The sequence below is a fragment of the Peromyscus leucopus genome, chromosome 15 (assembly GCF_004664715.2).
Source record: "Peromyscus leucopus breed LL Stock chromosome 15, UCI_PerLeu_2.1, whole genome shotgun sequence".
NCBI classification, from domain to species: domain Eukaryota; kingdom Metazoa; phylum Chordata; class Mammalia; order Rodentia; family Cricetidae; genus Peromyscus; species Peromyscus leucopus.
Genome location: NC_051076.1, coordinates 58067498 through 58080296, shown reverse-complemented (window position 1 = coordinate 58080296; position 12799 = coordinate 58067498). Strand labels below are relative to the sequence as shown.

The following is a 12799-nucleotide window of genomic DNA, read 5'->3' as shown; positions in this document are numbered from 1 at the left end:
GGCTGCCTCTGCCTCTGCCTCCCAAGTGCTGGGATTAAAGGCATGCGCCACCACCGCCCAGCTTACCTGGGAATTTTTGACATCTTAATGATACTGAGTCTTTCACTCATGAACATGGCACAGTTCTCCATTACTCTGCATTTCCGTTTCTCCACCACAATTGTTTCCAGATTTCAGTACAATTTTTAGTGCTTGAAAGAGAGCTCAGCAGCTGAAGCATTTGCTGTAAAAGCTTGAGGACTGGAGTTCAGATCCCCAGAACCCACAAAATGCCTGGTGGGTGTGGCTTCCTATCTAATTCCAGTCTGGGAAGGTAGACACAGGATCCCCAGAGTAAGCTGGCTAGTGAGACAAGCCACCATACCAGCAAGTTCCAGTTTAACTGAGAGACCTTGACTCAAAGAACAAGGTGAAGAGCAAATGAGGAAGATTCCCAACATCAGCCTGGGGTCTCCACACACGTGCAAACACAACCCCACATATATGAGCCCACATACATGCAGACATGCACACTCACAAGCATGTATACCACACATAGAAAAATGAAAAAAAAAATAGATCCTTCGAACTTAAAAGTTCTTTAAAGATTTATTTATTTATTATTTATTTTATGTGCATATATTTGCCTGTGTAAGTTTATGTGTACCACATGTGTGCAGGAGCCCTTGAGGGCCAGAAGAAGGCATCAGATCCCTTGGAATTGGGGTTGCAGGTGGTAGTGAGCTCCCATGTGGGTGCTGGGAACTGATCCCAGGTCCTCTACAAGAATAGTAAGCACTCTAAACCACTGAGCTTTCTCTCCAGCCCCATTGTTTTAATTTTAATTTAATTTTAGTGTGTGTATGTGTGTATGTGTGTGTGTGTGTGTGTGTGTGAATTTGTACAACCCTGAGTGCAGTGCCCAAAGAGATCAGAAGAGGGCAGCAGATGCCCTGATGCTAGAGTTAACAGGCACTCATGAGCCACCCACCAACTCACACTCCGGGAATTGAACCTGGTCCTCTGCAAGAGCGGCATGTATTCTTAACCACTGGGCCGTCGCTCTAGCCCTGTTCTTTCAAATCTCTAACTTATCTTCAACTATTTCAATTTTTCGTATTATTGTAATTAGTAATTTTTTTAAGTTTCAGGTTTCATCAATGTGTTGTTGAAATGGGAAAATATAGTTGGGTTGTGTATGTGCTTTTATATATTCAGCCATCTTACCAAGACTTCTTACACTAGCCACTTTTGATGGATTTCATTGGCCAGTTCAACCTAGAAGAGACTGTCCTCTACAAATGCAGAGAATCTTTGTTTCCACTCTAGATGACTTTAATTCATCCTTGAATAAGTTGCCGTTAAGTTTACTGGAAGCAGAAGGACTTTAATTTTAGCGCCAGCTCTGCCACAACTTACTGTGCAACCTTGGACAGGTCACTTTCCCTCTCTGAAACTCAACTGCTCTCTGAACTGATCTGCACGGTCTCCGCGATGAGTCCTGGTGTTTAATAAGACAGAGAACATGCTCTGAGAGGTATTAGGGCTCTCCTGACTCATGGCCTCCTGACCTCTGAGCGCTGCCTCTTCCTTTTCCTGTTAAGTGTTGACTCACTGCTACCTTGAGGGTTGGGGTGAGTGTGCCGCCTGCGCTCTCCTGGCCTTCCAGTGAAACAGGGAGCAGCTGTCAGCAGCCAGCCTGAGCGGAAACCCTGTCTGCCGAGCCAAGTGGGCTTTCTAGCAGAGATCAAGCCAGTCCACAAACAAAACATCGCTGAATTGGGGGTTCTTTTTGACATCTTAATTTTTTATTCAAACCCTGTCCCCCTCTTACTTTAGGATCCAATGGCTGTTGACAGTACAGGATTGAGGTGTGCTAAGGTGCGTGGAGAGGGGAAGATTCAACACCTGAGGAGAAAACACACAGTCTGCCTCGCGAGGAACTGAAGGTGCCAGTGAGGAAATGAAAACCTTGTCCGTCTACATGGAGAAGGACACACGCAAGTCAGAGTGAATTATGCCGGGAAGGCCTGACTCTGAAAATAGAGGATTCAGGCTGCCCCAAAGTCAAGGTGGAAACAAAGCACAGGGCGGGTCCTTTCTATTGTTCGTGTCTCCAATCTCTGGCCCTCATTCCTAGGCTTGGGATACCATGCTTCCTGAAAAAAAAAAAAAGCCCATCACTCACCAGAGGGAAAGCTAGTCCAGGCTTCCGGGAATCCAGAGAATGGGTCATCCCTTTGATCTGCCTGATCATACGCACTCACTGTGCTGAACCAGACAGATTCCTTTGGGCTATGAAAGGGAGCCAGGGCAGCAGACTCTTCCGATGCCCTGAGACGGGGTAGGATCCAGTGTCTGGAAACAAACCCAGAATCACCTATATTATTACTACTTTCACTTTAAGAAAGCAAGGTAGAAATATTTCCAACAACCACAAAGCAAACTTCCAGGTGAAGACAGGGCGAGCTGGCTCCCGTCACCTGGGTTTTAGCAGAGACTCCAGAGCGGGCAGAGGTGTGGGAAGGTTTGTTGTGGACAAAATGGACGCCATCAGATGCACTCTGGTTTGAGGTAGGTGGCCCAGGGAAGGTATAGGGATCTAGGCCTAACTAGGGCATCCTGTGAGGTTGGTTAGGGATTGTGTATTGGGATTTCTTGGTCAGTTATTCGTAAATTGGGCATTTGGAGCCAATTGCTTACCAGAGCCACTGTTTCCTGAACTTATTGATGGAGAGGGCAAGCAATCTAGAGAGCAGCAAATCTGACTAAGAGTTAACCATAGACTGGCTCCTTAGGCTGGGGATTGTAGACGCCGAGCTGGTTTCCAGGCAGGGGTGGCTGCTGCAGACTATGGGTCAGAGTTCTGTTTTTATGTATGGTCTGCTTGCCATTTGTATATCAATTTCTCACCAGAGACTAAAACAGAGAGGGGATGTGGTTCGTCTGCAGTCTAGCAGCCAATTGTAACCAGAGCTGGTAGGTCATTCTGAGTTGAGCATCTTCCTCCTGAGATCTACAGAGAAACCCACTTCGATTCTGTTCATTGAGGAGGCACGTTTAGAGGTAGAGGAGATTGAAATTCGACACAGATGTTGTAGACATACGTTTCACCAGGAAATCAATGGGTAGTTCCACACTTTGTTAGAAAGGCTCAGCACTTTCTGAGTGCTGAGAGCCACCATTTGGTCAAGGGCTGTCTAAGCCCTGTCTTTCCGTCCGTCTGCCCAAGTGAGGCAGTTCTCTACCTCCTGCCTGCAGCCATACTTTACCCCCACCCCAGTGGCAGTGTGAACTTGAGCTGCAGGAATCAGGCTGCCTATACAAGCGTTGGTTCTGCCGCCTGTGAGCGTCTCTGGAGGCATCTTCACTTGTAGATGGTAACGAGACTGACTGCCTTCCTCACCAGCCTACTCTAAGGTGTAAGTAACACAGTGTATGTGAATTTCCCCGTACAGTGCCTCCCATGTCATAAGTACTTAATGACAACACTCATTTTAGTTAGAGTAGCTCCCTCCCTCTATTCTTGGGGAACACATTCTAAACCCTCTCTTGGATGACTGAAGCTACAATTATTATGACCTTTTTGTTTTTGTTTTTGTTTTTGTTTTTTTGAGACAGGATTTCTCTGTAGCTTTGGAGCCTGTCCTGGAACTCACTTTGTAGACCAGGCTGGCCTCGAACTCACAGAGATCCACCTGCCTCTGCCTCCCCAGTGCTGGGATTAAAGGCGTGTGCCACCACTGCCCGGCTATTATGACCTTTATACAGCGCTTCAGTTTTCATGGGAGACTGTTTTCCAGGCTGCCCTCTCTCCCCAAGGACCTTCAACTCCATGGATGTTCAACTCCCTTGTATAAAATGGCATAGCACTTGCACACAACCTGCACATCCTCCTGTGGACCTCAGCCATTTCAGTTACTTGTGATATTTAATATGATATAAAAACCATGGCACAGCCGGGAGACTGGACTATTAAAAAAACGAAGATGAAAAAAGTCTATGCAGGTTCAATACAGATGTGATATTTTTTTTCAAAAAAATTTTTATCCACAACTGGCTGAATCTGCATGTACAAAACCCTCAGACACAGAAGACTTGTGACATTACATTTTCCTCTATATATACATACATACATACCCACAAATACCCACCTATGATAAAGCTTAATGTATATATTGGGCACCATAAAAGACTAGCAGCAGTAGCAACACATTATAATAAAAGTCATTTTAAAGTTACAGATCATTTGCTTTTAGAATTTGCAACCTAATGTTTTCAGACCATGGTTGCTCTCATCTGAAACAGCAGAAAGAAGAACTGAGAATAAGGGCGGGGGGGGGGGGGGTTACCGATTGCTCAGTTGCAGCTGTAGAGAACCACTGTGGACCCTTCATTAGTATACATCCTCCAGGAACCCACCTTCCCGGAGTTCTCCCTCAAGCCCTAGTGTGGTTGGATTACCCATTGCTGAATTCCTCATTTGTACCATGTAAGTCAAGCACAACCATTTGAAGAACCTGGTGAAGAAGACGGTGGGTCCCTCAAGAATGAAGATTCAGTCTTGGTTTAAACTCAATCAAGAAAGGGAGGAAGAGAGAGAGGGGGCGGGGATGGGGAGCAAGAGAGACTGAATATTTAAAACTTGTTTTCTATGGTTGTGAGAAGGGTGATTTTAATTTTCTTCTTCATATTTAGCTCTATTTTTCCGATTTTTCTCTATTGGGTGGTTCTTACTTATGGTGATATTTTATTTGTGCTGAAATGTGATTTCATTTGTATGTTAATAAATAAAAGTGCCTGGGGGTCAGAGCTAATAGCAAGCCATAGCAGAAGTCTGGTAGTGGTAGCACACGCCCTTAATCCCCGATCACATGACAAGCAGATCTCTGTGTTCAAGGACACCACCAGCATGGAGACACACGCCTGCAATCTCAATACCAACCATAGAGACCTGGAGGGCCGTATAGACACGCAGTGATGAGGAGGTCATGTGGTTGGGGTTACAACCAATGAGAAGGCAGAACAGAAAGTCAATAAAAAGAATGACACACAGGAAGTAGGTCTCTTTCTGAGGGGAAGGACGACAGCAACAGCGAGGGGTAAGAAGGCAGTCTTGGTCTTAGCTCTTGGCTGCTGCTCTGACCTCTTAGGCTTTTAACTCTGCATTTGGCTCTGTGTTTCTTATTTAATAAAACCATTCAGAATTACACCTGTTGTTACTTATATTAAAATTTTTAATTCTTAAAAGTCTGTCAATGCAGAAATTAGGGGCAATAAAAAAAGGCAATGGTAAAGGAGCCGAGCTGGCTAGGGAAACTGAACAGTACAAATCTAGGGGACATCGTTCTGATGGAGGGGAAAGGAAGACGGGACCATGCCAGGTCAGAAGCCAGCTCCTGGGACCAGGAAAGAGTACCTGGAAAGAAAACATTTTGGTTAAACAAAGACAGAAAGACAAAGACTTGATCCAGCAACAAATTAACCTGCATGACTGGAGAAAATCCAAATGGGAGGGCCTCAGGAGATGGCTCACACCCTTCCGTGGGAAGACTCTGGAGCAACACCATAGAACCTGTGCCCACTACAATCACTGCCACATTTAAAGCGCCTGGTACAAGAGTGTAATGAACCAAGTTAAGAAAGAAAACAGAGGTGCCGAGAGAACAGTGCTCAGACCCAGTGAGCCAAGACCAGGAAGGTTCGAGCCCCTCACTCTGCCTGTCATTCACTGAGGTCAATCTCAAGGTTAGAGGTGGCAGTGAATTAAGACATGGAGCTGGAGATGGATCACAAGAGTAAGAAGCCCAGATTCTCACTCCCTTTCCTTCCCAGGGATCCAGAGGATCCTGCGTGAAACTGAGATTCAAGCTCACCCTCAACAGTGTTCCTTTCTAGGAGTACTTTAAACTTCAGGCAGATATTACACAAAGAAAACTTTATTTGTAGAAATACATATGGGCCAAGGACTTCAGAGCCAGAAGATAGATACGAGACTGGGAAGTTGGGTTGGAATGTTCAGTAATTGTAAGACACCTAAACCTGTCCTATCTGGTGTATTCTTTCAAAATTCATACCAAGAAGCCATTGGCTCACGTGTCTCATGGGGCTCAGTAGTAAGTATGCCTGCCCTTAATTAAACACTAACTCCTGTAGCCACTCTTCTGGAATTTAAAGGTCTTGTTTATTTATTTATTATATGAAAATACATCACCTGTTCTTGACAGGTCATAAATATAATCTTTTTAAGGTCTTGTGTTTAAATATAAAATAAATAGAAGTGCAGTAGAAAATAAATACATATATTAATTAATAAATAAAGCTCTCATTAGAAAAGACATTACAGAAAATTTTACAAAATTAACAGTGTAAAGTAATACTGGGGACACACAAAGAAACCCACATAAGGAAATCAATAATACATTAATAATATACACTGTGACCAGCACTAAATTATATGACAAAGAGGTGGTGGTTTGAGGTCATGTCTTCATGGTACTAAGGACAGACACTCTTGGGTAGCAATGCTCTCAGTGGCCTCTGGGGCCATGTCTTCACAGTGCTGAGGACTGGGACTCTTGGGTAGGAGTGTTCTCGGCAGCCTCATCACTTTCATCTACATCATCTCCTCCATCCACCTCAGGAGAATGCCGAGTTCCCCCAGCGCCTTTACTGCCGCTGCCTGAAGTTCAAGCTGAAAGAAGAGTAGGTGCATGGGGTCAGAGACATCTGCCCAGGGAGGGACAGTCCTCCCTCCTCTTGGCAGCTCAGCCGGGATACTGACAAGAGCGTTCTTTTCAAATGAAGAGATGTAAAGAGATGACAGCATCTCAAATATCCACAGGAGGAAAGAAAACTACTGAGTCCACTACCCTGGACTTACTACACAGGCAATGGAGGCCCAGAGAGAACTTGACTCACACAGATGAAAATACACTGTTTTCCTCAAGAATTGTACATGTATGTGTATGTCTCTCTGTGTGTCTCTCTGTGTGTGTGTTCCCTACTATGTATACTTAGATCTAATAAATATTGACATGTCAAGCACTGGACCAGTTCAGAAGTGAATGGACAATCCTTGCCCATAAGGAATTATTGGTTGGGGAAGGGAGATGGGCAGGAATAGCAACTGAAATGCAGGATGATGAATAAATGATAGGAGTCCCCACATCATGGCAAGAGGTAGACAACTCTGGGAGAAGCATCTGCTTCCTTCCTGGAGGTGATACCTAGGCTGAATCCTGGAGGAGGAGGAAGTTAGCAAGGAGTTGACTCAGAATTTCTTGGCAGGTGTGTAAAAGTATCAATGTGAGGAATGCATAGATGGGTATGTATGATATTGCAGGTAAGTGCTTTTGAAGGTATGCATGTGTGTGTATACTGGAAAACTATTGTTTCTCATCTATGCCCCTTGGAAGATCCAGGTGTCTCTGGATAGAGATTCTTTCTTCACTGGTAGGCCATGTAGAGAAAGTATCCTTCTAGAACCTGGGATGGTCCCTGGGACCATAGAGAACTATTAACCTGACTTTTCCAACATGAATATACCTCCCACTTATCTACAGTCTCAGTTCCAAAAACACAACTACCACAATCCATACAAAAATAGTACCTACTTCTGTGAAGTGACTCAGAATCTGGTTGTATTTCTTCATTGCTTCTTCCCCACAATGGCATGCCATACGGGAATGCTGAAAAAGACCCAAAGGATGGTAAGTTTTATTTTTACCTTTTAGTGTATATAGAATTTTGCCTGCATGTGTGTATGTGTGCCACATTCATGCAGTGCCAATGGAGACCAGAAGAGGGCGTCAGATGTGGGACTGGAGCTAACAGAACATTGTAAGCTACCATGTGGTTGGTGGGAACCAAGCTTAGGTCCTCTGCAAGAGTACCCAGTACTCTTTAACTACTGAGCCATCTCTCCGGCTGTAATTTTATTTAAAAATTTGACTTTTCTGTCCTGGCTTAGCATAAGCTAAGAAATCTGTTTTACCTATAATCCTGTGAATAGTCACTTCCTACATTTCTGTAGGAAAGTCTTTTCATGGCTCATCATTTGGGATCATTTAACTAACCATCAGATAGGCAAATAGGCCAGCTTTTCAGTTTCAAATATGGAGCTCACTGAGTCTTTTTAGAAAGAGGTAGTGCTGAAGGAATTTCTAGTTCCTCAGCTCCACTGACTTCCTACGCGAGTTCCTGTCTAGGAGGCTCCAGAGCAAACCTAAGCCCCATGGGAAGAATGCAATTCTAAGGTCCTGTCACAACCCAAGATCAAGTCCAATGGCCTGATGACTGACCACCTGAGCACAAGATGCCCTAGTAAGGTTGTAGAGTTCATTACCACAGGAAAAAAAAGAAATCTAGTTTCATAGATACTAAATAATAATCCTAAACATCAAACAGCCAGCATTTTATATTTCTTCAAACTTTTTAAAATGCTTTTTGAATGGAGTTTATATTCAAAGAAGCAAAGTATTTCTAAATAGTTACATAGTTCAACACTGGTTTTGTTTTGTTTAGTAATGTTAGATTTGATTTCTCTACCCAGTCAATAGAATAGGAAAAAGAGCTTGGTTGCTAAGTGGCTCAAGCTATGTCCCCAAGACCTTTACTCACACAGATCGAGAGTTCCTTCTTGATGAGAAGAAAAGAATTGGCAAGGCTGCTGGTCTTTCGGAGGATGCGGCGGTCAGGGGTCTGGTAGAATTTGAATACCCTGTCCAGATAGAGTCTCACTAAATGTCGGAGCAAACAGCACCTCTCCGAATGCTGCAAAAAAAGATATGACAAGTGTATTCATGGAAAAAGGGAAGACAAGACCAGGCCTGATGGAGAAGCTCTGGCTTTGCCCTCCCAGAGCTCCCCCAGATTAAGTCCATACCTTTGTGTCTTGCAGAGACTCAGTTGTCCTTAAGATTCTGATGTCTATGTTTTCATCTTCGGCTTGCTAAACAGGAAAAGGGTCAAGAAAAGACAGGTCATTGACTGCCACCAGGGTCTTAGATATCAAAACCTTTGATCTCTTTCTTCCCCACTAGGGTCCAATGAGAGGCATATCTAAAGTATTCAGTATAGGCATCTCTTGGAAATGCACTATCCAGGACTGGAGCCTCTCTCCATCTGGCCTGTTTTCATTAACATGCTATCAGGGATACCTTGGGAAGACAGACAGACAGAAGGGGAAGAGGACAGACAGAGAGGAAAGCTGGATCCCTCCTTTACATACCACACTATCCCGAATGTCAGAAAATTCCTTTTGTATTGCCTGGAGGTTTGAAGTGATCACACAGCTTCCCAAATGCAGAGTCTTGAGCCCAGTCAAAGGAGTCCAGAGGAGAAAAGCCCACAGCGAAGAACAGACCAAAGGCAAAACCGAAAGCTTTCATCTTATACCTGGATCCTGGAGAGCTGAGGTGGAAATTCAAAGAGATCAGGACTACTGATTTCTCCAGTCAGGTCAGCAAGAATAGTCCAGCAGCAGGTGTCCACTGGGTGGGAACTAGACAGCCTTCCCTGGGCGTGAGCAGTGGTATGTGCTCACACAACTTACTAAGAAAAGCTGCTTCCGACAGAAGAAGGTCATGGCTCCTTTATTATGCCACCTTCCCCGTTCCACGGTCATTGCCAGCAGGGGAAGGCCTGGAGCAACCAACACTTGCAGGGAATCAACAGAGGATGGCATTTCAGAAGAAATGTCAAAACTTGTTTGAGAGAGTTGGCGTAGACATCCTCCCCTTCCAGAAAGCCACAGAGACTCCTTCTGTGGTCCCCTTAGACCTACAGGGGAAAACAGTTTCACAGAAGCTGTGACCATGCCAAACTACCTGGGGGGAAAATTGTCTAGATTTTGTAGACACCCACAGGGCAGAAGAGCCTGGACCTATCTGGCACTGGTCTGAGATCAGAGAGCTGAACCGAGCATAATAGATGCATCGCCGCTCTGAAGCCAAAAACCAAAGTCAATTATTTCATAACAGTCCTACAGCCAGTGAAAGGCAAGAACTGATGGGCAGCTGATAGGGCCCTGATTTACAGCCTCCTTTTAGAGGCTCCTGGGGCTCCACAGCGCCCTCTGCAGGGGAAACACAGTCAGTCGTGCCTGGGGTGGATCCAATAACAATACGTTTTTTCTCTGGCCTTGTATCTTAGGCCTGAGGCAGAGAGAATGAGCCCCACCAAAAAGCAGAGACACATTTGAAGCAGTTCGTGTGTTCTTGGGGTGAGGCTATTCAGTTAAGAAGGCAATGCTTCTTGAATTTTAAGATAAAATTAGAATAGCCTAGGATAAGGAAAATAAGGCTCTCTCTTGCCTCGGCCACAAAACGACTCTACACTTGACATTTCTCTTGAAATATCATTCTCGTCTCTTGAAGTATCATTCTCGGTCAACTCACTGTTAGTGTCTGCTGCTCCTTACCTGCTGGCCATGACAGTGAACCTGGGATTGGGACAGAATATTTTAATGCTACGTCAGACAAGAAATTATCTGTGGCAAACAGTATCAAAGTCTTAAATAGTAACAGAAGTTGACAGTGCCATACTGAGCCATAGAAAAAGAAGGAGAAACATGCACCCCTACACATGTATTTTTATAATTTTTATAAGTTTTCTCAATAGTATATGATGAAAATATTATGGATGGGTGTTCTTCCCTCAAAACAATTCAGGTAAAATTATAATAAAATCTGGGAAGTTTAAGTAAAATATTTGAACTTCAAATGCTGACGAGGGACTGGGGATGGCTCAGCCAGTAAAGTGCTTGTCACAAAGACAGGAGGACCGGTATTCTGGCACACACACACACCCAGCCTGTGTGAAGAGTTGGAGCACACCTACAGTCCCAAGGCTGGCACGGCACAGACCTGGAGATCTCCAGCCTTGCTGGCCCACCAGCCTAGCCAAATCACTAAACTCCATGTCCCAGTGAGAAACCATGTCTCAAAAACAAGATGGATGGCTACTGAGGAAGGACCCACGCACATACACATTCCACATACACATTCCACATGCACGTACACACAAACACACAGCCTCTACCCCTCCACATACACTTACAGATACACATGCACACTCCATGTACACACACACACACACAAACACAACCCCTACCCACCTACCCCTGCACACATACACCTACAGATACACATATACACTCCACATGCACATATACACGAACACACAGTCCTCTCCCCATACACAATCATTGAGCAGTATAATAAGCTTATTTAATGTTCCAATATGTTTGGCTGCTTTTAGTGGGTTTGGGGGGAAGGAAAACCCATCCTAAATTTCTGCTCTACAAGTTCCCACCTGTCAGCTGTCTACATTTGCCCAAGACTGAGGGCATAGACTGAACTCAAGTCCATTTTTTTCAATGGACACTCCCAAAGAAACCAGAATGAGTCGGGTACCCTATACCTGTAAGTCAGTTCATCTCTCTGGGATTCATTTTCTTAGCCCCAAAAGGGTGATTATTAAACTTACCCCAAAACTCATTTTGTATTTAAATAAAATACAGTATATATACTTAGTACACAGGGAGAGAATGATTCATTTTAAGTTGAGATTGACATTGTTGCCTGAAACACCATGAGTATATAATAAGTCTATTGTGAGAAAGAATTCCTGGAAAGAAGCTGTGTCTGCAGGTCTGACTGATAGAATGTCAGAACTGGGGAGAGAGTGGGATGTTGCAGACCTAGAGGCTAGTTACCTTATCCTGGGACAGTTCTAACCCTCCAGAAGAGTGATTCCCTGCCCACCTCTGTGTCTGAACTATTTTGTGACTAATGTATAGACACCTTTTGCAATCTATTAACTTAGCAGACCACTAGCTTCCACCAACCCAAAAGCTAAGAATGTCATCAGAGTACATCTTGGCCTTATAGTAAAGTTTCCCCCAGTATTCTTTCTGTACCTGCCTCTCTGGAGAACCCACCAATGTATTTTAAACTTGCCTCAATTTATGACTTTCCTTATTTCCTGTAAAAATTATAAATTGTTCATGAAATGGCTTTGACATTACCATGTGGAATTTGGGATAACCTAAATCTGTGTTCCCAGGCCACAGTCCAGAAGAAACTTTCTTACCCTTTTCAGAAAAGAGCTGTGGATTTTACATCAACAGTTACAGTGCTGTGCTCTGATATGGGGCTCTGAGAACGATCGACTTTTCACCAAAAGAATCACCTAACTGGAAGCCAGACACCCAATGGACCCGTTAAACCCGGGCCATCTGGTGTTACTTCCTCAGGCGAGTTGTTGGAGAGTTCTTTCCAGGGCTCCAGATCTCCCTTGATTTGGTCCATGGTCCTTTGTCCTTACTCTGAGATAGTTAATTGTCCTAATTTGATAGACATCTTACAACTCCTTTGGGTTTGGGGCTCGAACAACCCTTTCACAGGGGTCACATATCAGTTATCCTCACATTAGATATTTGCAGTACAATTCCTAACAGTAGCAAAATTACAGTTATGAAATAGCAACGAAAATAGTTGTATGTTGGGGTCACCACAACGAGAGGAACTGTATTAAAGGGTCTCCACGTTAGGAAGGTTGAGAACCATGGGTTTAAAGTTACCTAGTTTGTTGGCTGTAAAAGCATTTGGGCTAAACCTTTGGTTTAGTTTTGTGTTTTTGCTTGCTTGCTTTTGGATCTCCCAAGGCACTTAGATTTTGTTCAATTTTGGAACTTTGAAAGCATTTTGGTTTTTATTTTGTTTGCCTTGGTTTTCCTTGTCTTTGAAATGCTTCGGTTTATTATCATTTGGCCTAAGCATAACTCTTCGTGGTTTTTGCTGATTCTCCTGTAACC

The 12799-nt window shown here is 44.0% G+C and overlaps 1 protein-coding gene across 1 annotated transcript; it reads right to left on the bottom strand.

Moving 5' to 3' along the window:
* Positions 1-6354: 6354 nt before the first annotated feature.
* Il20 (interleukin 20) lies at positions 6355-9508 on the bottom strand. Its single transcript, XM_028876478.2, is given in 6 exon segments — positions 6355-6673; positions 7596-7670; positions 8602-8754; positions 8867-8932; positions 9212-9325; positions 9327-9508. Coding segments are annotated over 6 exon segments (531 nt in total). The 5' UTR covers positions 9372-9508; the 3' UTR covers positions 6355-6595.
* Between the last annotated feature and the right edge of the window lie 3291 nt (positions 9509-12799).